This window comes from Acanthopagrus latus, chromosome 15, assembly GCF_904848185.1.
Source record: "Acanthopagrus latus isolate v.2019 chromosome 15, fAcaLat1.1, whole genome shotgun sequence".
NCBI lineage: Eukaryota > Metazoa > Chordata > Actinopteri > Spariformes > Sparidae > Acanthopagrus > Acanthopagrus latus.
The window spans coordinates 20,356,396-20,378,324 of NC_051053.1; the positions used below are offsets into that span (position 1 = coordinate 20,356,396).

The 21,929-nt window shown below is 41.0% G+C and overlaps 2 protein-coding genes across 4 annotated transcripts; both read left to right on the plus strand.

The window, feature by feature from the left end:
* Nucleotides 1-132: 132 nt before the first annotated feature.
* On the plus strand, nucleotides 133-6,377 carry LOC119033219 (serine/threonine/tyrosine-interacting-like protein 1). Of its 2 annotated transcripts, XM_037123035.1 has the most exons (6): nucleotides 133-2,676; nucleotides 2,805-2,887; nucleotides 3,042-3,172; nucleotides 3,288-3,456; nucleotides 4,048-4,184; nucleotides 4,900-6,377. In XM_037123035.1, exons 1-6 carry the CDS (start codon nucleotides 2,674-2,676, stop codon nucleotides 5,550-5,552), a joined length of 1,176 nt encoding a protein of 391 aa, XP_036978930.1. In that variant the 5' UTR covers nucleotides 133-2,673; the 3' UTR covers nucleotides 5,553-6,377. The 2 variants fall into 2 exon arrangements, with proteins under 2 accessions (XP_036978930.1, XP_036978932.1); XM_037123037.1 differs by having other exon boundaries at nucleotides 133-2,887.
* Nucleotides 6,378-6,845: 468 nt separating this feature from the next.
* p4ha1b (prolyl 4-hydroxylase, alpha polypeptide I b) lies at nucleotides 6,846-21,849 on the plus strand. Of its 2 annotated transcripts, none has more exons than XM_037123034.1 (15): nucleotides 6,846-7,414; nucleotides 12,400-12,482; nucleotides 12,701-12,797; nucleotides 12,978-13,129; nucleotides 13,548-13,685; nucleotides 13,992-14,231; nucleotides 15,272-15,489; nucleotides 15,592-15,768; nucleotides 16,775-16,845; nucleotides 18,578-18,677; nucleotides 18,873-18,926; nucleotides 19,023-19,088; nucleotides 19,980-20,048; nucleotides 20,304-20,400; nucleotides 20,558-21,849. In XM_037123034.1, exons 1-15 carry the CDS (start codon nucleotides 7,401-7,403, stop codon nucleotides 20,626-20,628), a joined length of 1,647 nt encoding a protein of 548 aa, XP_036978929.1. In that variant the 5' UTR covers nucleotides 6,846-7,400; the 3' UTR covers nucleotides 20,629-21,849. The 2 variants fall into 2 exon arrangements, with proteins under 2 accessions (XP_036978929.1, XP_036978928.1); XM_037123033.1 differs by lacking the exon at nucleotides 16,775-16,845 and adding an exon at nucleotides 16,041-16,111 and having other exon boundaries at nucleotides 6,853-7,414.
* Nucleotides 21,850-21,929: the final 80 nt, after the last annotated feature.

Genomic DNA, 21,929 nt, shown 5'->3' on the forward strand with positions numbered 1-21,929 from the left:
TCATGCGCCACACGGCAGCATGAAGGAGGGTCTGCTGGAGCAAACAGAGCCACCACACTGACCGGGAGCACGGCTGTGCGCTCTGACGAGGCCAAGCAGGATGAAACCAAGCATGTTGAGACAAAACTGTCTCATGTAGTTATGAGGAAAAAGTCATAATTATTCAATTAAATGTCATAATTGTGACATAAAGAGTCATAATTGGATAAAAAGTGACATGGGATTGAAAAAAGCACTATGTGATACACAGTCAAATTTATGAGATAAAAAGTTATAATTATAAAATGAAAACTATAGTTTGAGAGTTAGATGTCAGAATGAGATAAAAAGTCACAATTCAGGGATTGACACTCACATTTAAATGATAAAAAAAGTTTAAATGATGAGATAAAAGGTAATAATTATTGGATAAAGAGTCATATTAACGAGATAAAAACATGCTACCAGAAAGATAAAGATACAAAGATAAGAAAACATAAGTTAAATATAATCTCATAATTGTGAGATAAGTCATTATCATTAAATTGAAGTCAGAATTATGAGACATAAAAGTTTAAAATATCAGATAAAAAACACATTTAACTCATAATTTTTCACAATCATGATTAACCACGGGATTTTTTTAATTTTATTTTTATGTATTTCTTTTTTTTAACAACAAGCTGGTCACCTTTACTCTCTTTTAATGCACAGTTATCAATGTGTTTTACTTGAACCGATGTCACCTGGCTCTGTTGCCTCATGTCTATCATCATTTCCTTTAGTTGTCTTACAATGTACTATAATATATGTGATGTTTTCAGGGCGTTAATCAAAAAAGGAAGCCTGCTCTCTATGTCTGTCCCTGTATAAATACAGGTAATGTTGATGATGATGATGATGATGATGATGATGATGATGATGATGATGACGACACAGGGGGCCTCTGAATGATCCTGATCACTAGAGTGTCGAGCTGGTGAGATGCAGAGACTTTTTCTGCTCACTGTGTCATTTAGGCTGCATGAGCATTTAACACCAACATACTTGTGTGCACTCACATGAGTGGTGTGTGTGTTCCTCAATGACCAGCATGCACCAGGTTCAGTATTAAAGTCACCCAGGCGGACACCAGGGGGCAGTCATACTCTGTTTCTGATGATGGACACAAATCTTATTATACATTTGGAGGTGCTGTAAAATAAAAAGGCAGCAGGTATTTAGGAAATAATATAGGATGTTTTTTTTGTTATTTTGGCCCTTTTTATGGCTTCATGACTGACCACGATAAGAGAGAGAGAGAGAGGGAATGAGCGATAACTAAAAACCAAACACAACACCACACAATGGATATATTTTTAAGATGACAACAATGTACATGACAGAGTCTGTTTATTCTGATGGCATTAGCAGAGGCCATATGACACACCAGACGGGTCGCAGCTTAATTAAGTTTGTGTGGTTGATCCATGACCATACATACAACCTGTTGACTCAGATGCTCGAGTCAAGAACCTATACTACATCCCAAAAGAGGTCGAACCAGTTCTACAGTGACCGGGTTCAGTGGTGTTTAATGGAAGGTCATGATCATAAGGAGGGTGGCGGTGGATTGGGTGGAGGGAAAGAGATGAAAAGGCTGCGACTAAAGGCTGAGAGGACATGGCAGAGTGTGACAGCTGAGGAGAATTGCAAGATATAAAGTTATATTCAAACGTTTTTTTTTCCAGCTTGTTCTTGGACAACCTTGTATTTATATGATTTATGTGATACTGTAACTTTGTTTACTTGGGTTTTCAAGAACATGCAATTGTGGCATCAGAGCATTTATAAAAAGTAGAAAAGAAATTATAAAAGACCAAAACAGCTGAGACTGAGATAACAAAGACACATCCATAAGCAGAAAAACAATAAATAATAATAATCTCAATAAGCAAAAAACAAAGAAAAACATATATCAGTGAGTCAACACATGTGTTATAGACACTGAAGTTGCTTCAAGAATGGACTGAATATTTCCCACATTTGTGGAAGGAACCATTTCACAAAAGGCTGATTTCTTTCCAATCAAAGAAAGAAAAGAATGCCTCTTATCCAGTGGGTATGAGAGGGAAATACAATTGATTTCCAGTTTGTAAATATTAATCTTCTAGCCAGTGGGATGATCAGGGCTAAGACCTCTTGTTTGGTTGTACACTCTCTATGGCGAGGAAAGCCAATGAGGGGGAAGACACCAAACCAAACACTGACGGCATCTGATAAGAGTATCAAAAATCTCTGTTGATATCATGGATGACTGTATCGCAAGTTTGTAGACAACATTTTATTGGATGAATGTTACTTTGGGCATATTCCCTACTAAGATAAAGTTTTTTGTTTTTTTTTGATCAAGCAGACATTGATGATGGTTTTATGAAACAGTAAATAGTACCACACTTGTTTTTTTCGAAGACTGCTCTAATCTTTGTATTGTTTGGAACCTGAGAAAATGTCCACGCACGCTGCAACTATTATGAGTTATTTTTAGGTGAAGTGCGACTCCTACCCAGGTCTCTCCTCCGTCACCTGTCACAGTCAGCTACCATGTGCTCCTCTAGAGCACTCGACCGTTGCCCTGTTTCCAAGACCACCAGCTAAATTAGGTGAAAGGCTGAGGCAGTGTTTAGAAAGAATCACCGCTACAACATATAGTGCATGGTGGGTTTTTCAAATCTTTATACTTTGTTACTTCTTATAGTGTGTGTGTTGTGTGTGTTTTTCTATTTTTTTTTGGGGGGGGGGGAAGAATTATTTTTTCAACATCATCTCTTGGTTTCCTGGTGTAGCATGTTCTTCTAATGAAGGGCTGGTGGAGACAGCTGATGCATCTGTCAAATGACTTAAACGAGATGGGCGTAGTTCTGACCAGGTAAGGAGTTCTGCTGTTTTTGTTTTTGTTTTCTAAAAAACCTAAATCAGTGGATTGGATTGTCCATCATAAACTGGTGTTGTGTTTAGTTTTTTGCTGTGTCACTGTGCTCATTTTGCACGTCTCTGTGTGTTTGTCCCCGTGTTCATGTCAGAGTGAATAACAGTTGCAAAGCGGCCTCTAGAGAGCCTGTCAACACATCCCAGACAGCGGGCAGCATCTGTGACAGAGACGTCAATAGCACAGGCAGTGACCATTCCTCCATCGTACCTATTGGGAGCAAAGGTAAAGGGGATATTTTTACCTTTAACTCTCTCACAAAAAAAAACCCCGCATGCACACATAACTACACACAAGCAGACACACCGCAACGCTCTGTGCTTCTCCCGCCTGCAAACAGTGTGCGAGCCAGAGGAGGTGCTGGTTCCTGCTCTTCCAGAGACAGCTTGTGTTGAGCGAGGCTACATCACCCCGCAGCAGGCGTACAACCTGCTGAATGCAGAGGAAGGCCACCCGGCCTTGCATGATCCGTATTATATTCTCATCCTGGACTGTCGCAACGCAAAGAGGTGAGTGCTATGGATGCAGAGGCTCTGTCATATAAACCAAGCTACAGTGAAATCAATCGTTACCAGCTCAGAATAAACACATGTATCTCACCACGCACTGATCATTAGCTGCTTTACAAATACAGCATTTATTTATATTAACTAGTACACTGCATCACTTTGTGTCAGTGTTGCTTTTGTTGTTTAGGTGAACCTGGGAAGTTTTTCCACTCAGCCATAAAGGGATCTAAAAATAATAAGGGATCTAGTTAACCAAAACAGAGCAGAACACATGAAAACCAACAATTAACATATCCTACCTAAAAAATTAAATTCCCAGCTCTTTCAGGAAACGATTTCATCCTTTTCAAATAAATGAAACACACGTCTGACAACATGATATAGATCTTTAGGGGCAGGCTTGGGAAGTAAGAAAGTAAAGGGGGATTAACTCATTGATGATTTTGGTCATTTCAATAAAAGAACATATAGAATATCACCTCCATCCGCCTCTAAGAAATTTGCCACAGAAGAACAAGTAAAGTGGATGTTGCAGTTATGATACATAATCTATGTGTGTGCATAATATGAATGTTCATGTATGTGTGTTAGGTACAAGGAGAGCCACTTGGTGACAGCGCGCGCTGCTGTGACAGTGATCCACCCTCAGCTGGGCTGTCTGATCAGCTCTATAGAGCTGCAGAAGTATTCAATAATACTGCTGTACGCAGAGGAGGGATGCAGCCCAGGTCAGCAATCCACACTCAGCCTGTGTACTATCACAAGTAAACACAGAACATATATGGACATGATGTTATGCTTGCATCGTTACTACTGAATGGGCTCTCATACTAGCTGTTTCCCTAGCTTTTACATTGCTCAGGGAATTAACTCTGGATATCTGCACCTTATTTTCTTTTGCCTTTGTTTGTGAAGAATTTTAGTCAGCTCGTGTTGATTTAGATGTGCTGCAGAAATAAATAGTCTGGACTTGCCTTGGCTTGACTCGCGACTTGGCTCTATGGATAGCAATCTCAGTCTGTCCACTGGTCCAGACTGAAATATCTTAACAACTATCCAGTGGATTGCCCTGAAATTTTCTGCAAACATTCGTGGTCCCCAGAGTATTATACTGTCATCACATGAATTTCAATGTTGCACCATCAGCCTCTCTTCTTTCATTATAAAACTAAAGAGCATTCCCATCAGCCTTAGCTGTGCTTTGATGAGTAAATGTCAACATGCTAACATGCTAATCTAAGATGCTGGACATGGTAAACATATCTGCTTGATGCAGGTTGACATTATCCTTTTGCTCAAGCACCACTGTGACTACAGCATCACAGAACCTCTAGCATGGCTGTAAACTCCTTGAAATCTACTTGTATGATTGTACTGATGTTTTTCTTCCTGTGTTTGTTCAGTCTCTGGGATTGTTTCTGTGTGTCTCTCTGCTTATTTCAGTGGGCAGTGTAAAAGCCAGGGCGGACTCCCCAGATCTCCAGCGCTGTTTCTTCCAGCTCAATGCCTTGGGGATGGACCCTGTCATCCTGCTGGGGGGATTCTCAGCCTTCAATGCCCTCTACCCTTTTCTCTGCTCGTCACAAATGGTCCTGCTGGAACCAGAGCGACACACCCTCACCATCTACCCCTCAGAGATCCTGGAAGGAGCTCTCTACCAGGGCTCTGTCTCCCAGGCTTCTGACTATGGCATCATCAAGAATCTTCACATCACACATGTGGTCAATGCCACTGCCAAGTGCCCCGATGCTTTCCCCAACATGCTCTGCTACCTAAGGCTGCATCTGAGTGATGACTCCGAGCAGAACCTGGTGGAGGCACTGCCGCTGGCATCCAGGTTCATCAATGCAGCTCTGAAGTCAGAGCCTGCCGGCCGGGTCCTGGTCCACTGTAGTATGGGCAGAAGTCGCAGCTCAGCACTAACGCTGGCCTTCCTCATGGAGCATCGGAGCTGGTCGCTGCTTCATGCCCTGCGCTGGCTGAAGGAGAGGAGGGCATGCACGGCACCCAATGTGAACTTCCTGCGTCAGCTGCTGACCTATGAGGAGCAGCTGTTTGGGAGCAGACTCACCTCCCTGGATGACATTCGCCGATGACTGGAAGAGGAGGATACACTGGATATTTTTTCCTACAGTTGGCATTGAGAGAAAGTTTATGATATTTGTTTTCTCCAGTTATCAATTTATGTCAAACTGAGCATGTACAAGCAGAGGTGGATTTTGTACTCTAAGAGAGACTTTCAGTGACTGGATAGGAGTAGACTTATTTCCCCAAGTCCCAAACTGTCCTATTCTCACCACCACGCTGATGGAAAGTCAGGTGAAGTTCTGTCCACAAAACATTTCTGGAGCTTCATGGCAAAGCCACAATGCAGCACTCTCCTTATCACCTAGTGATTGGTTTAAAAACATGAACATGCACCTCATCCAGCATGATGCACCTACTTTAGACGGGGAGCACACTATCGCTTCTAGCTGAGAAGGTACAGTGAAGATTTTCGACTTTAAAAAAGGGTGTAAATAATGTCTTTTCAAACAAATTCTGGTTCTCGGGGCATCTGGACACTTGGATTATGCCAGACGAGCTGTGTGGAGCCAGTTTTCATTTATTTTCAGTCTTACTTACATTTCAAAACCCCATCTGCTTGGAGAATGCTGCAACGCTGCTTTGCTGTGAAGCTCCAGAAATGTTTCGAGGATCGGCATTGCTGTGAGTAGATAATGACAGAATTTTTCATTTTTTGGGGGGTGAAGTTATCCTTTAATCCTACCTGTGCTATGCTTCCATAACAGTAATCATACAGATATTTACATTTGCGACCTCTGTGTGAGTCAGTACAACATAACTCCTGTCATGACATTTTTACTCGGGTGATATTTGATAGAAGATATAGATTAATAAAGTGCATTTATAGCATTTCACACGAGAACGGTTACTTTTACTCTACGTTATTCCACGAGGTGATGATATTCTGATACTGAGTGTACGGCTGCCTGTTCATGTGGGAAAGTATTCAAAGGCTGACTGGGTGTAGGCTTGAAAATAGGCAGTGCTTGTAACAGAGACACGTTCATACGTACAGTCGGCAGTGTTTACGTAGAGCATTTGCAAGTGCTAGATTTGTTGCATCTGGCGTAGGAGAAATATTGCAAGAAGTGTATACTCCTCACACACACACACACACACACACACACACACACACACACACACACACACACACACACACTTAGCTCCACCCTGTTGAACTCAGTAGCAGGCAGCAGGAATTCCCTCCCTCCAGTCACACATTTGGTTGGGAGGAAGGAATTTTCTGGAATGTGGCAGGAATAGAGGAGGAGACAGCAGGTTAAAATTGTTTTAAAATGTTTTAGTGTGCGTTTGTGTGTGTGTGTGTGTATGGGGGGGTTTGGCCAAGTTGAACATTGCAAAAACTGCATAAAACACCACTTTGCATGGAGATACTGAACCTAAAGGCACACACGCCTTGTCGTCAAAACCCTTATGCCAATAAAGGAGACATTCTAGCACGGGCCAGAGAAAAAACAGAGAGCAAATATGAGCTTTTGCAGCACAATTCAACACGTGGCAGCGGGAGGGTGACGTTATAGACGCAATTTTAAACCCCCCAAAATACTCATCTGTGACTGTCTTCAGCGCGGCGGGTCAAACCCCCAGCTAGACACCTCCCCATAGCAATTTTACAAACGACAACCCCTAAACTCCCGAGCAAGAGAGAGGAGGCTGTATGAATGTGAGAATCTGCACGTAGCATCCAGACTCGGGCTCTCACAAAAGCCAGCCCCTGACCAGCAGATGGCCAAAAGTGCACCGAAACATCACGGATAGGGGACGAGGAGGCACCACCGACCGGGGCTGTTCATCTTATCACCGTTGACTGCACCGAGAGCAGAGGATCAGATACGGGGTCAGTTCTCTACGACAGGATGCTCTCGTTAAGGTAAATATCGCTTTAAAATCAAAGAAGATGGCAAAAGCAGCCTTCTTTTAATGTCAGCTGTCATGTCAATTCGCATTTAATGGCCGTCTTTTTGTCTTTCTATTCTTCTTCCTCTTTTTTTTTTTATACCTCCCGTGACGACCGTTAAACACTCGGACCGTCGCTTAGTTACGTTATTCCACCACTAAAGTTGTTAGCCGGCTAAAGCTAGCTGAAAACTAGCGAAACCTGGATGAAACTTCTTTTTGTTTTTACAAATGTAATGATTCTCGGCGTTAGCGGAGATGAAAGCGAGGCTGAACCGATTAACGGGGAGGTGAAGTAGCCATAACCCATTTATTCCGAGCTGAAAAGAGCGAGAAAAGTAAACGAAGCCTGAGTTTTGCCAGTGAAATTAGCATCAATGGCATTCCTGTGCAATGCAGCGTGGGATGCTGCTGCCTTCACTCTGCCCCACATACAGTAACGTTACACTGAATAACAGCTCCAAACACACAGGTTTTATTTGTTATTTAAGACATTTTGTACATTAGCAATCACAGTGTCTGCCACAGTATACACTGCAATGAACCACAGTATGAATATAAAAGCTAATATATTAACTTGAAACTTGTGATGTTTCGTTTTTTCCTACGTTTTTTAACGAGATATAGCTGTTGCTTTGCTAATTATCTACAGCCCTTTGGGACTAAATAAAGGTATTTAAAAGCTGCCCCCTCCTGCTGTCAGTCAGCTTGCAGGGGTTACAGACGGGTTATTGCAGGTAAGTACAGACTGACTCCATTGGGCAGTGTTCAGTCTTCACATGAGTTTCCCCGGCGGGGAGGGGCGAAGACGTGGCAGTCCTCTTCCATCCACATCCTGTGATATCTGACTCCACAGCCTCTCTCCCCAGTAAAAACTTGGAGGAGATAGTTGTGATGGGGGCCAGATTTGTCAGTGAAGAAGCCTCTAGAATGAAATGCATTCAGAGAGCAGTAGTCTAGCATTTGTTCCGACCTGTAGTGAGTATTGAGGCTGGGGGAATGAACTGAATAGTTAGTATTTAACAGTGATACTCTCGAGATTTTAACTCTGTGAATGGTAGTTTGTTAACCTTTCGTGGATTTACATAATTATTGTGATGTGCTGATGTAAGATATTGTAATTTTATGGAAATAATACATGTTATTTTATTAATTGTTCTTTCTAATTTCCCATGTGGATAATGTGGATAAATGTTTATGACATGATAACAGCTGGGTTGTCTTTCTTCGCTTCTTTGGTTAAATGACATTATCTCTTCACCTCCATGCCACTGGAAATTGGTGGATTTTGTACCATAAGAAAGACCTTAGTGACTGGATAGTAGTACGCCCAGAGTTCACCCAAAAATGAAAAATCTTGTCATATTCTCACTCCCATGCTGATGGAAAATGGGGTGAACAAAACATTTCATGGAGCTTCACAGCAGATCTGTGTTGCAGCATTCTCTTATTTGTTAAAAAACAAAACAACTGACACAACATAAACTGGCTCCATACAACTCATCTGACATGAACTAAGATCCCCATTTAATTTGAAAACTCGATGTGCAGTAACGCTTTAGTGAGGATTACGGCAGTAAAAAGGGTGCAGATGACGTCTTTTCAAATCAATTTGGGATCCCAGGGCTTCTGGAGATTTGGATTGTGCCGGGTGAGCTGTATAGAGCCATTTCTTTTCCAGTTGTTGTTTTTCCTTTATAAAACATCTACTTCAGTTGTTTAGGAGAATGCTGCAACACTGTTTTTCTGTGAAGCTCCAGAAGCGTTATAAGGAATACAAATAATTTTCCTCAAAGGGGGAAAACACTCCACTCGATGCGGCTTTTGGTATTTGTCTCGCCCACATTTAGATTGCACACGTAACTGGTCATCTCTGGTCTGAGGGTTTTGTTGAAAGTCATTCTAGGCAAAGTAGGAAATTGGAGAAGCAACAGGAAAACAGTCAGTAAATTAATAAGTCCTGCAATGCAGCGAACATCACAACTCATTATCTTAACAGTGAATCAGCCCTTTGCTAATCTCAACTGTGATCTTTTTGGTCCACAATTTAAGCATGAGGCTCCTAATAAACATGTCTGAACAGAACACAGCACAATTCACACATAGTTTGAGAGGCTGGACGAGAAAAATATTCAGGCAAATGTCATCCAAAATAGCTGTTTCACAAATTACCCCACAGTGTCCGTGACAGGTACATGGGCCATAGGCAAATGTTTTGGAGTCCTCACATGTGCTGTGCACACAAACACTCTCACTACCACTCACTCTCACGTGTGGCATAACACATAGCGCTGGATGATAGCTGTTATACTTTCAGCTTTAATCTCGACATTACACTGCTACAACATTATAACAACAGATGCACATAAGATGTCAGTCTGTCATTACAGTAATTATATTCTACTGAGTCTTTTTCCTGGAAAGCCAAGTGGCACAGGCATGGTTATAATGTTTAGGACTGTGTGGCACCACAGATTTTGGAAATATGGTAGCACAAGTTCGGAATAATGGTTTGGCCTCACAGTTTTTACTTCAATATACTAAATAGATTTGAATGTAAAATAATTTTATTTAGCTTTTTAATTGAATACACAGAGCAGATTCATTTTCCTTTCTGTCTGCTGCCTGCAGCTTGACCTAAATTAAAATGTCATCTGAAGCAATTCTTTTATTTTCACCGAAGAATTCTGGCAAAGTCAGAACCTGCCTGAGCCTGTCGTCCGCTTCCAGTAAAAAGGCGTTGCAAATCTGCATGGATGCACGTTTCATGCATGACCTTTACTTAGCTACCAGGTGTTTGTGAGCGTTTGCAGGGGCTCCTGTGTGTGCAGTATGTATGTCATGGATATTTACAGTGCTGTTGGTATAAATGTACTTACTGTGTTTATAAATTATTCAAAATAAGCTTTAAAACAAACGTTTTTTTGTTTTGTTTGAGAAGATATTTTGGTTAGGCCTCAATTAAAAATATTGTTATTATCGATTCATCTGTCCAATGTTTTCTTTATTGTTTAGTCTAATTTGGTGTTTTCATTCTATAAAATACCAGAAACAGTAAGAAAGGGCTTTAAAATGTCTATTTCTGGATTCTCTCAATGTTTGATAGTTCACAGCAAATTTAACTTTACATCATTGTGGTCTTTACAGTACAAACCAGTTTACACATTATTATTCTCTGTACACTTGCTCTGACTTTTAGTTAAGTCTCAAAGTCAAAGACATCAGAGTAGTGTGAGAATCTGTCTGTTAATTACATTATATGAGGACCTTTTGTCTTTGTTATGTCTGACCTAAGGAGGCTCAGTTCACAAACAACACGGTACTGTCTCTACCAAGGCTTTTTTAAGTAGCAGGAGAGGAGCCTAGCTGTTCAGTTTGTTATCTTACGTGTGTTGTATATAAACTACATAATCCACTAAAGACACCCAAAGGTCATAGTTTCCTCATCTCTGCTGTCTTGGTAACAAAACAGGCATTCCCATTTGGTTACAATCCCTCAAAGACAGAAGAGAAACTGGCATGCATATACACAGCAGTTTCAAACTTGTGTTGGAATAATAAACACTTGTCCACGTCGCCTTCCTTTGTTGGTTGACTTGGAAGATTTTTTATGACAATGTGCTGCCCAGAAGTTCAGGAATGTTCAACTTTGGATATACTTTCAGTTCAGTTTTGTTATTTGTTAACATGATATCTCATGTCTATCTAATGTGCTAACAGACTTGAAAATTTAACACTTGAGGAAAGTTAAGCCATTGGCCGAAGAATGATTAATTTTTGGTGCAGATCAGGATGCAGGTGCGTGGATAGAGGAAATTAAAAAGAGAACTAAAAAAGTCTCAGACAAGTATTGCATGATGTCTATTATGTGGTTTTGATGTAGATCCAAATCCAATTGCAGATTTCTGTAATTGCACATCACTCTTGTACCACAACAACAAACATGTCGTCCTCACAGGATTTCTCTGCCACTGTCCAGTTTCATCTAAAGTATACGAAAATGGGGGAATACTCTTAAGATACACCTGACCAAATGCCTGCATATTTTTTTTGGGCAGTTTGCCTTCATTCTCTTCTCATTCTCTGTCTGTATAGGTAAAGTAATCACAGTGCCGCTCCTCACAGGCGAGAAGCCCAGTGGTAGTCATGGCCGTGCCAGCCTCAAAGCCAAACCGGACACAGTGGCAGCAACCACAGATTTATATTTGGCTTAGTGTGGTGGTGGTTGTTACACTGCTGCTGTTTTCTAGGTCAAGACTTATCCTGAAGACTTGTTGCTTTACCTTTTGTTGCATTTGAATATCTATGTTTATTTGCACGTCTGTATTTTCGAAATGGTCAGTTCACCTTAATCACATTCAAAAACTCTCATGGAGATAGTTTTGACATAACTGCTGTTTAGACTGCTTGCTCCACAGCAACACGCCTCTTCAGAAATAAAACTAAAATGCGCACAGTAGGTCTGTGGATTATCTGGTCATAAATGGTGCAAACAGCCAGGTTTTTATTTCAGTTGGAAGGAGCAGAGCTGGAGAGAGTAAATGAGGGCAATGATTTTATAAATCAGCGTAGGTTAAGCACAACAGGGGAAGTAGTAATCTGGAGGAGTTGTAAGGTCTGGAATGTTTGATGTGGCTCACTGGAAGTGAGCTCAAGAAACCCAGGTGGTACATGACTAAAAGTGGAAAAAGGAGCTCCTACATCCTGCACTATTAAGTTTTGGCTATTATATGGTTCTGACATGACAGTAAGCTCGCAAGCATCACAAAGAGCCTTGACAGGAGTCACCATGGTTTGTAAGTAGTGAAGGGGAGGTTATCCCAAGGGCAGCACAATTTTGGCAGTAATAAATTCAGGAGACATGACATCCAGCTGGAACTGGAAGATTTTTTTAAATTGCATGATTCAGTTTTCAAGTTATTTTAACACAACTGACTAAATCTCTCCCTCTTGCTTCAGGATGGAGCTGCCATGTTGGTGCTTATTGTTGCTGAGCTGCCTGAAGTCTGTCTCAGCCGCCAATGACTTCTACACATCTATAGGTAAAACTATGAGGCAACACTCGCCACTCATATAGTAAATAATTGCTCCCTCTGCTGACTTGACTGGTTCTTTTTGAATAATGTTCAGGTTTAGCTATATGGAAGCAAAAAGGCCACAACATTGTGGGACCCTTTAATGGTCTGATGACATTAGTGAAGTCCTGTGCAGTTTATCATTGCAGCATTAAAGTTCACCATGTCTGATTTGTGTCCTTCAGGCCAGATGACTGACCTGTTATACACAGAAAAAGACCTTGTCACCTCACTAAAGGACTACATCAGAGCAGAGGAGAACAAGCTGGAGCGTGTCAAACAGTGAGTCTGTGGACCCAAAAAGATATTAATAGCACACACACACTGTAGGTGCCCTCAAACAGACACGTGCACAGGTATCTGTACTGCACACAGTTATTAATCTATGTTAAATGATTTTATATTGCTTGTGAATCATGTGTAAGCAATTGACCTCACTCTGGACTACCATCTTTGTGTTAGGTGGGCTGATAAGTTGGATTCATTGTCAGCCACAGCCACACAGGACCCCGAGGGCTTCCTGGGGCACCCTGTCAATGCCTTCAAACTGATGAAGAGGCTGAACACAGAGTGGAGGGACCTGGAGAGCCTTGTACTCAGTGACACCACTGATGGTAAGGAAAAAGAAGAATTTTAAAATACTATGTGGCAGGGCTGCTAATACTGATTATTTTAATTGTCGTTTAACCCAAACCAAATCTGTGATCTCTCTCCCCCCCAAAAAAACCTGGCGATTAATTTCAGTAGTTGGCCACTAACCTGATTAATCATTGCATGGCTCCCTCACCTGATCTGGGAACTGCCTTATTAATGCAGTTGTGTGTTGCCAAAGTGTTTTTTCGTTTGTTTGCCAAAAAAAGTAAAGAATTTTTAAAAGACACATATTAGTCCAGGGAAAGCTTTGTGTCCGCTTGTTGACATCAATACTGTGCTGCTCATTCATACCTGATATCTTTTAGTAGCAAATCAAGACCAGCATACGTAATCGTCCATCTCTGTCATTCTCTGTCCTTTCCTGTCTGTGTCTTTCAGGATTTATTTCCAACCTGACCATCCAGAGGCAGTACTTTCCCACAGATGAGGACCAGACGGGGGCTGCTAAAGCTCTCCTCAGGTTACAAGACACTTACAAACTGGATGCCCACACCATCTCTACAGGAGACCTACCAGGTAAATGCCTACTTGACACAATGTTTTTATCTCCAAAGCCCTTTTGTTTTCCAGGACACATTAAAATTAACAGACATGGACAGTAGATAGCAGACCATGCTGTCCTTTACACAGAGATATTCATCTTAGTAAGATGTAAGACTAAGAAAAGCAGCATATTCTCACTTTTGAGAAACTGTTTTGCATTTTTCTTGCTAAGAATAAAAACCATGAAACAAAGCCAGGATTTTACTTGGTTTCCTTGTTGTAAAGGAGATGGCTTTTATTGTATACATATGTTCCCCTTTTGTATCCTCTGCACACTAGGGGTGAAACACAAGAGTCCAATGACAGTGGAGGACTGTTACGAGCTGGCGAAAATTGCCTACACTGATGTTGATTACTACCACACTGAGCTGTGGATGGCCCAGGCCCTGAAACAGCTTGAAGAGGGAGAGGAGTCCACTTTAGATAAGGTGACAGTGCTCGACTACCTCAGCTACTCCATATACCAACAGGGGGATATAGAGCGAGCCCTGAAGTACACCAAGGACCTCCTATTACTGGGTGAGTCCCTGCATGCCTTCTGTTTACTTAGATAAGGTTATAATGATGCGGAAATTGCTGTAATTTTGCCAGACACGCAGAGACCCTTGAAAGAAAGGAAAGCATGCCAAGATTGACTATCTAAATCGTTGGAATTAAGTCAGTAAGTAAGTTGGATAAATCAGGCAGCAATGAGACATTTCCTTTGGTTTTAACTGAATGATATGCAGAGTCCAACATTTCCAAGCCACACAGACCGACCAAAACATTCTAGACCATTATCATTGTAATGCAAAAACATCCAGGCCATTACAAGTCTGGGAAGTTTTTTTCCACAAACATTCTGTTGTTGAACTATCACAGTTAGATACTGATGTACAATCTTTCTTGGTTGTTTTGTTTTGTGTGTTTGGCATTATACAAAACAGCCATGGGCCATTCAGAGATGCAGAAAGAACTTCTTCTTCGATCTGTTCTCCTTTTGCTGACAAACTGACAAAGCATTTCAGAATTGTATTATAAAATGAATATGATAAGGCTTGTGTACTGTGTGTGAAGCACAATAGCATCTAAGTTAATTTACTTTTGAATGAGGTGAGACTATGTAGAATTCAAAGGGGTACATGTGTGAACTTGGTGTCAATTCAGTGTTTTTCTGGTAAGGATACTGTTTTTAAACACCATTCTACCAGCTTCAATTTGGCACTAGTTTGTTGCATATTCTCTTGATGAATGCTGTAAATGATAATATATGCTGCAATACATTTCATTTGATTGTCCTGATAGATTAATTTGAAACAATGTTCTGATGAAGCAGTTACCTGATACCACATTTTCCTCTAAATCAGCCCTTGAATTAATCTGTCCTGTTTATGCATCTTGTTTCTGAGAATTTTATAAGGTTGGACAGAATAAATAGCATATAATCATGTCAGGTTGGAAGCTCCGTTATTCTGATTACAGGAGGTTTGATATTCCGAGGTGTTATTACTGTTGTTGTCACTATTTGAAATCAGCACTATTATTTCAGTTTCAGTATTTCTGGTCCCTCATTTTCCTAGACCCAGAGCACCAGCGCGCCAAGGGCAACCTGAAGTACTTTGAGTTCCAGTTGGAGAAGCAGAAAAAGGCTGCAGCGGATGAACCTCCAAAAAAGGAGGAGCGAGAGAAAAGAGATGTTACTGAGAAGAAGAAAAAGCCCAAAAAGAAGCCCACCTTTCAGCTGATCCCTGAGAGGAAGAAGTATGAGATGCTTTGCCGAGGGGAGGGCATCAGAATGGTGAGGGAGAGAAAGAGATACACAAATACACAATTTCTAATTTACAAAAACACACCATGGTTTCAGCTTATTTGATTTCTACTTTTCTTTTCCCTCAATAAGACCCCCCGCAGGGAGAGCCGGCTGTTCTGTCGTTACTATGACAACCACCGCAACCCGCAATTTGTGCTGTCACCCGCCAAACAGCAGGATGAGTGGGACCGCCCGTACATTGTCCGCTACCTTGACGTCATCTCTGACAAAGAAATCGAGAAGGTCAAGCAACTGGCAAAGCCACGGGTAAGAGATTCTAAGTAGTTTCACATATAGCTCACACAATGCATGTGTAAAACTATATTGGTCACTTACTGTAATAACTAACTGTGATTTAGTAGGAACATACTTTCGTCTTTTTAGTTTCTGTTGTGTACTTTAGTTTGTTGAGGGGTGGGAGCTCAAAGCTGTGAGGTTGGTTGATGTGATGCTGCTAATTAGGCAAGCACGCATGCACACACATCTTTGCATGTGTGTGTGTGTCTGTGTATGGGTAAATCATGTCCCTGGCTTCACAGCTACGCAGGGCCACCATCTCCAACCCCATCACAGGAGTGCTGGAGACAGCTCCATACCGGATCAGCAAAAGGTAAGGTACAGCCAGGAGACGCCAAGAACATGAGATACATGAGGGATCTTAGAGGGAGATAGTGGGATTTTTCCCCCTTCTTCTTCCCTCAGTAGCTCATATCATTTCTCCTCTGTATTCCCGTCCGTCCGTATAAATCAGCTTCACCACCCTGTCAAAGCATAAAGGCTCCTGAGCTGAAGCACAGGATCCAGCTGAGAAAGTTCAAAGCTTTACACTTTTGTACACTATTACTAGTTTATGGATCAACAATAGTTTGAAATTTGCTGTCACTTTGGATCTGTTGTGGATACATTTCTGCTCAGGAGTCTGCTACAGAAAGGTAACACAAGAAGATAGGGGATGGGGAAAATGTGTTACTTTTTCTACAGGTGTTATTAACATAGCTGCCTTTGTGAGCCAAGAGGTGTATCAGAGGCATTCAATTACAGGTTTTCAGAAACTCGCTTTGTTAGCATCGCCTTTTGAAACACACTCTTGGGCCTTCTTAAGAAAAACTTTGACACCCAGTGACCGGTTCTGCCTGTCTTCTCTCTCCCTCTTTCCTCCTCTCACTTTCCACTCGTCCTCTTGTGTGTATCATATTCCATTGTCTTTTTTCCTTCCTTTTTGTATCCTCTTTTCCTCAAACTCTGTGTCCTTCCGCTGGGGAATCTACCATAGTTAAGGCGAGCCACGGTGCATGACCCTGAAACTGGGAAACTTACCACGGCCCATTACAGAGTCTCCAAGAGGTAAGGGGTCACAGGTTACTACAGTGCGCTCCCCTCCCCCTCCATCCGCCTCTGTGTCTTCATTTCTGTGCGCTAGTTGAAACGCTCATTCAGCACTGCTCCTAGCAAACCCCATGGAAAAAAATAAAAGAAGGAGCAACACCTGGAAAAGTAATAATAGAGGAGGTTTTAATTTGGTTTAAGTGAAAACTTCAATGATTTCCAACACCAAATTTAACTAAAATATAGTTTAAACCAAGCAAAACTATCCTCTGTTGTTGCTTTTTTGGTTTAGCAAAAATATTCTGTCTTCCTGCAGTTCACCCAGTGATTTAGGGATTTTTCATGGAAAATGCCCAGTAACAGTAACAACCTGTTTTCTTTCCCTCTGCCATCCCTCGCAGGTTATTTGAGATCCAAAGCTGAATCTCAGTTCCCCCATTGCGCTTTCCAAGGAATGAATCTTTGTCACGTTCTCGTATGAGCTCATTACAGCTGCTGCGGTTCTACTTTCTCCTCTTCAACTTCCATATCAGCTTTAGAGTTTAAGAAACAGAGTCTGGATGCACAGATAAATGTATGCTGCAAGTGTGCGGAGCGAGAGTTATTTTCCTGCTGTTACTTTGTACTTTTGTACTACTTGATTTTTTCACTTTGATAGTTAAATTGTTAGTTAGTTAGGGTTAAACTTGCATCCCACCCTAAAAATATCAGGCTTAGCAAGCCACCAAAACCCCCATGTTTCTTTGGTTTTACTGTTCTTGGTAATTAATGTTAGGCTGCGTGGGTGTGGTGCCCCTTTGATGTGTTTGTATGCGTACGTGTTAGTCAGCATGTATTTCCATTTCAGCAAACATCAAGTGATAGAGAGAACAGACAGAGACAGACAGATGCACTCAGAAGAGTTTGACTGCTTTCTGAACTGGCTAGGAGAACACAGGCTAATAAATCTCAGCTCACACTTGGTCCAGCTTTCCTTCAAACTATTACTTATATCAACAGAAAAGTGAATGACTCATCACACATCATACATTCTCCGGAAGAGTTCAATGAGACACTGGAGGGTCGGATTCATCTTGTACACTCTGTGAGGGCTGAAAAAAGGGAGCAATCCATCCTATCTTTGCTTGTGTTGGTATTGCACTTTCACTTCTATTTTAAAATTATATGTGATTTTATTGTGCATACTGTGGCCTTTTAATGTGTTAGGCCAGACGGAATGCCAATTTGAATTTTACAATGTGGTCTGCAGAACAGAAGTTTTGTCATACTTTAATAATTCACGAGAAAGACTTCAGTGCCATGCTCAGTCCAGAGCTCATTTCATCAGAAGCCTTCTGACTGGGGTGTAACAGTGAGAATGAAAGGAGGGTAGTGTCAGCAGTTAAATCCATGAAAATATTTTGCCGTAGCCCTCAACCAGACTCTTGTTAGGAATGTCCACATTTTTAACTGCACGCATAGTTTGAAATCAGTACAACCCTGTACCCTGAGCTGATTGGAGATTCTGAATCTTGGGCCGGTTTCCTATTTTTCATTTTCTTCATACCTCCACTTCCTCTTTTCCTGTCATCTTGTAATGCCAACTCCACTTTCGTCCAGAGCTTTTCTCAGCATGTGTTCAGCATGACATTTGCCTGTTTAAGAAGAAATCTTTGCTACCCTCTAGTGGACAAATATGTGCCTCACTTACGTGCTGTGTAGCATTTTTCCCTTCTTTCTCAATTGTTGTGCTTTCCCTCCTGCGTCACAGCGCTTGGCTCACTGGCTATGAGGATCCAATGATTGATACGATCAACCAGAGAATTGAAGATCTCACAGGGCTGGAAATGGACACTGCAGAAGAGCTGCAGGTAAAGAGTTACTAATCAGTAGAAAGTGTGGAGGTTCAACAGTTTTTTTCTTTCTCTTTCTTTTGATTTTGATTCTAGATTTCTTTTATGAATGCAAAAATGTATCCTTACAATCTGTTTCCCCTGTGATAGTCTGCTGTAAACCCGATTTGTACAATTGTGAGTCTTAAATCATATTTTTATTGATTTCTGTAGGTTGCAAATTATGGCGTCGGAGGTCAATATGAACCTCACTTTGACTTTGGAAGGGTAAGACTTATGATTAACATAAGTTAACTTACATGTATATAAATGTATAGTAGTGTCAATATAGCAAAAACAATCTGATGTTGACTTTCTTCACAGAAAGATGAGCCAGATGCCTTTAAAGAGCTGGGAACTGGAAACCGCATAGCAACATGGCTCTTCTATGTGAGTAAACGCTTAAAAATTCACTAAAAAATGTTTTAAAATGATGTAAAGATTGGGGTCCATGGTCAGAACTGCTGGATCATTTCAATATAACTTGTTTGTCCTTATTTTGATTAAAGACAAAGCTTTGTTGACTTTTACTACAGTTATAGCCTGTCCTTGTACTGTATTCAATTTGAACACTTATCAGTCAATAACAATAACAACCTAACATAACATAACAATAATTATGTACATTATGAATGTACATTATAAACCATTTAAAATAGTGTATACCATATATACTGTAGCAGATATTAAAAGAATATGTTGCTATTATTACTTTCAAAGCAACCAATAACAGCTAAAGAGCAGATAGCTATTTGAAGATCCTGAAGGAATCTCATGAGGTTTATTCAAAATTGAGATGTTAACAAGGCAGGGTATTGGACTCCCTCCCACCACATGGTGCAGTGTAAAATGTAGTCCCTGTGGTTTAAAAAGCTGTGTATAAACTGAGCCAATGCAATGGGTGAATGAAGCTCACCATAAATTTTCACCTTTGGTTTTGGTCAGGGAGACACCCTGGTATTACAAGAGGGACTGTCGGTCATGTTTGCTATGCTGATGCAATAAGGAGGATGTTATATTTACGTGAATGAGGAAAGATGGGATAAAAATAGAACCAGCGATGCATTCTGTAAACAGTGCCACAAAATATTGTCCAATTATTAAATGGTTCATTACTTTGCAAAGAGAATTCAACGTGTGTTTTACAACCTGTAATCAGTCTTACACCTACTATTGCAATGGTATCACCATTGAGCTTTCATAATAGGTTAGTAGAATGACAGAATTATTGACAAGATGGATAAAGTTTGACTTCTCTCTGCCTTTTTGTCTCTGTTCCAGATGAGTGATGTCGCAGCTGGTGGAGCCACAGTATTCCCAGACGTCGGTGCAGCAGTTTGGCCCCAAAAGGTAAACCCTCATGTTCCAACATGTATCATATCATATAGCTTAATGAATGTCATGTGAATCAATATGTATTAAGTAACTGCCCATTTGTTCATTCCTGTCACAGAAAGAATGTTTTTTTGTTTTTTTTTTAAACACTTTTCAGAATCTTACTTTGGGAATTCATTTAAAAGACATGACATTCTCTCATGACATTAACCAGCCGTTCCTGGAGCACCACTGCTAACTTCTGCTGCCTGTTGTTTGTGTTTACACCAGGGTACTGCAGTGTTCTGGTACAATCTGTTTGCCAGCGGGGAGGGAGACTACAGCACCCGACACGCAGCTTGTCCAGTGTTGGTCGGCAACAAGTGGGGTGAGCTCCTCTTTGTCCGGTTCCCAGTAAAACCATCCTTCACTACCTGAGTGGACATCTCCTGCTGGAGACAATTTAAATGCATTTTCATCTAGTGTCAGTGTGAGACCTGATTTTTGAATTTATACATTTAAGTTTATAATTTCTTTCTCTTTAGTATCAAACAAATGGATCCATGAACGAGGCCAGGAGTGGCGGCGACCATGTGGCCTAAATGAAACTGAATGATGGAAAAAGGAAAATCTCTCTGCACTCACCCCTCCTTCCTTGTGAACCACCAGGACCAAAGAACACTGCTGCAGATGATACATGGATGATACAACACCCCCCTTTTTTCCCCTCCCAGCTGTTCTGCTCTGAGCACAGAAATTGTTTGGGTTAATGTCAAGCCTCTTTGGACAGTATTAATGTCGCTGGGACAGAAAACATGTTCTTCAGGTTGTCGGATCATTTGGAGAAACACTCCCATGTGTCCTTCATTGAACTCTGTGTGAACTCTGCTCTGTGGTGAGGTTATCTTTCAGGAGGAACCAACTTCCTCTCAGTCTCTTTGGACCTTCAAGTCACAGTTCACCTTTTTAATTAATCATATTGCTTTCACTTCTTTGACAGAGCACTTCAGACTGTGGTTTTTGAGAATTTACTTTCCTTAACATTTTAAACAACAGGGTTGCAAAATGGCTTATTATTCATTGTGACTTTTTCATATGAGGCACATAAAATTTCTCTATTTGCTTAATTTACATATGGTAGGAATGACTCAGCACATAAAAATGGCCTGAGCTTTCCCCCCAAAAAAGGAAAATCAGACCACAGTCCAGGGTAGTGATTTTGGGTGAAAAATAACACACTTTATTCCCTGTAAGTTGTGCAACTCATCAGAACTGATGCTTGGCTAAGGTCTAGATAGATGCCGCACATTTTCTACATATCACAGTGCCTCAAAGTGTCTTTTTTAAACTCATTCAAAAGGTCACACTATGTTTTTGTTGTACTTGAGCATTAGATGTGACTCCTGGACACAGTTCTATGCAACCTGACTCTACATAAAATTTACTGTTACTCATGTTTAACTCATTCATAACAGTGTTGTGAAGGACTGAAATGACCACGAGCTGACAGAACAACAGAGGAGCAAAAGAATATGAACATTTGGAAATGGAAGCGTGGATAACACTACATTGTGCCATGACAGGTTTAAATGCCCAGTGTTTTTTTGTTTTGTTTTGTTTTTTGTTTTTCGAGTGAATGAATGTGGTGGGTTTGTAACATTGTCAGTGGTAACCTGTGCTTTTCAGAGTAAGAATAAATAGGTTTTCCAAGGAAGAAATATTTTATTTATATGTCCCAAGCCAGTTTTGTGTTGTTTTATTTTGTCTCAAATAAAAGTCTGAGCTTGTTTTTTTTTTTCTACAATAAAGACTATTTTCTTGATCTCAAGTTAATAAACTGTCCTGCTGCAGTTTGTGTGGGCGTGTGTGTGTGTGTGTGTGTGTGTGATGGGGAATTTGGGGGAAGGTATGAAGGCG

What these genes read in the sequence shown, in the direction of transcription:
- p4ha1b (XM_037123034.1), top strand. An exon ending in ACTCAGTGACACCACTGATG is followed by an intron (nt 13,130 to 13,547) that starts GTAAGGAAAAAG and finishes TGTGTCTTTCAG; the next exon opens with GATTTATTTCCAACCTGACC. An exon ending in CATTACAGAGTCTCCAAGAG is followed by an intron (nt 16,846 to 18,577) that starts GTAAGGGGTCAC and finishes CCTGCGTCACAG; the next exon opens with CGCTTGGCTCACTGGCTATG.
- LOC119033219 (XM_037123035.1), top strand. An exon ending in CGTACCTATTGGGAGCAAAG is followed by an intron (nt 3,173 to 3,287) that starts GTAAAGGGGATA and finishes GCCTGCAAACAG; the next exon opens with TGTGCGAGCCAGAGGAGGTG. An exon ending in AGAGGAGGGATGCAGCCCAG is followed by an intron (nt 4,185 to 4,899) that starts GTCAGCAATCCA and finishes TGCTTATTTCAG; the next exon opens with TGGGCAGTGTAAAAGCCAGG.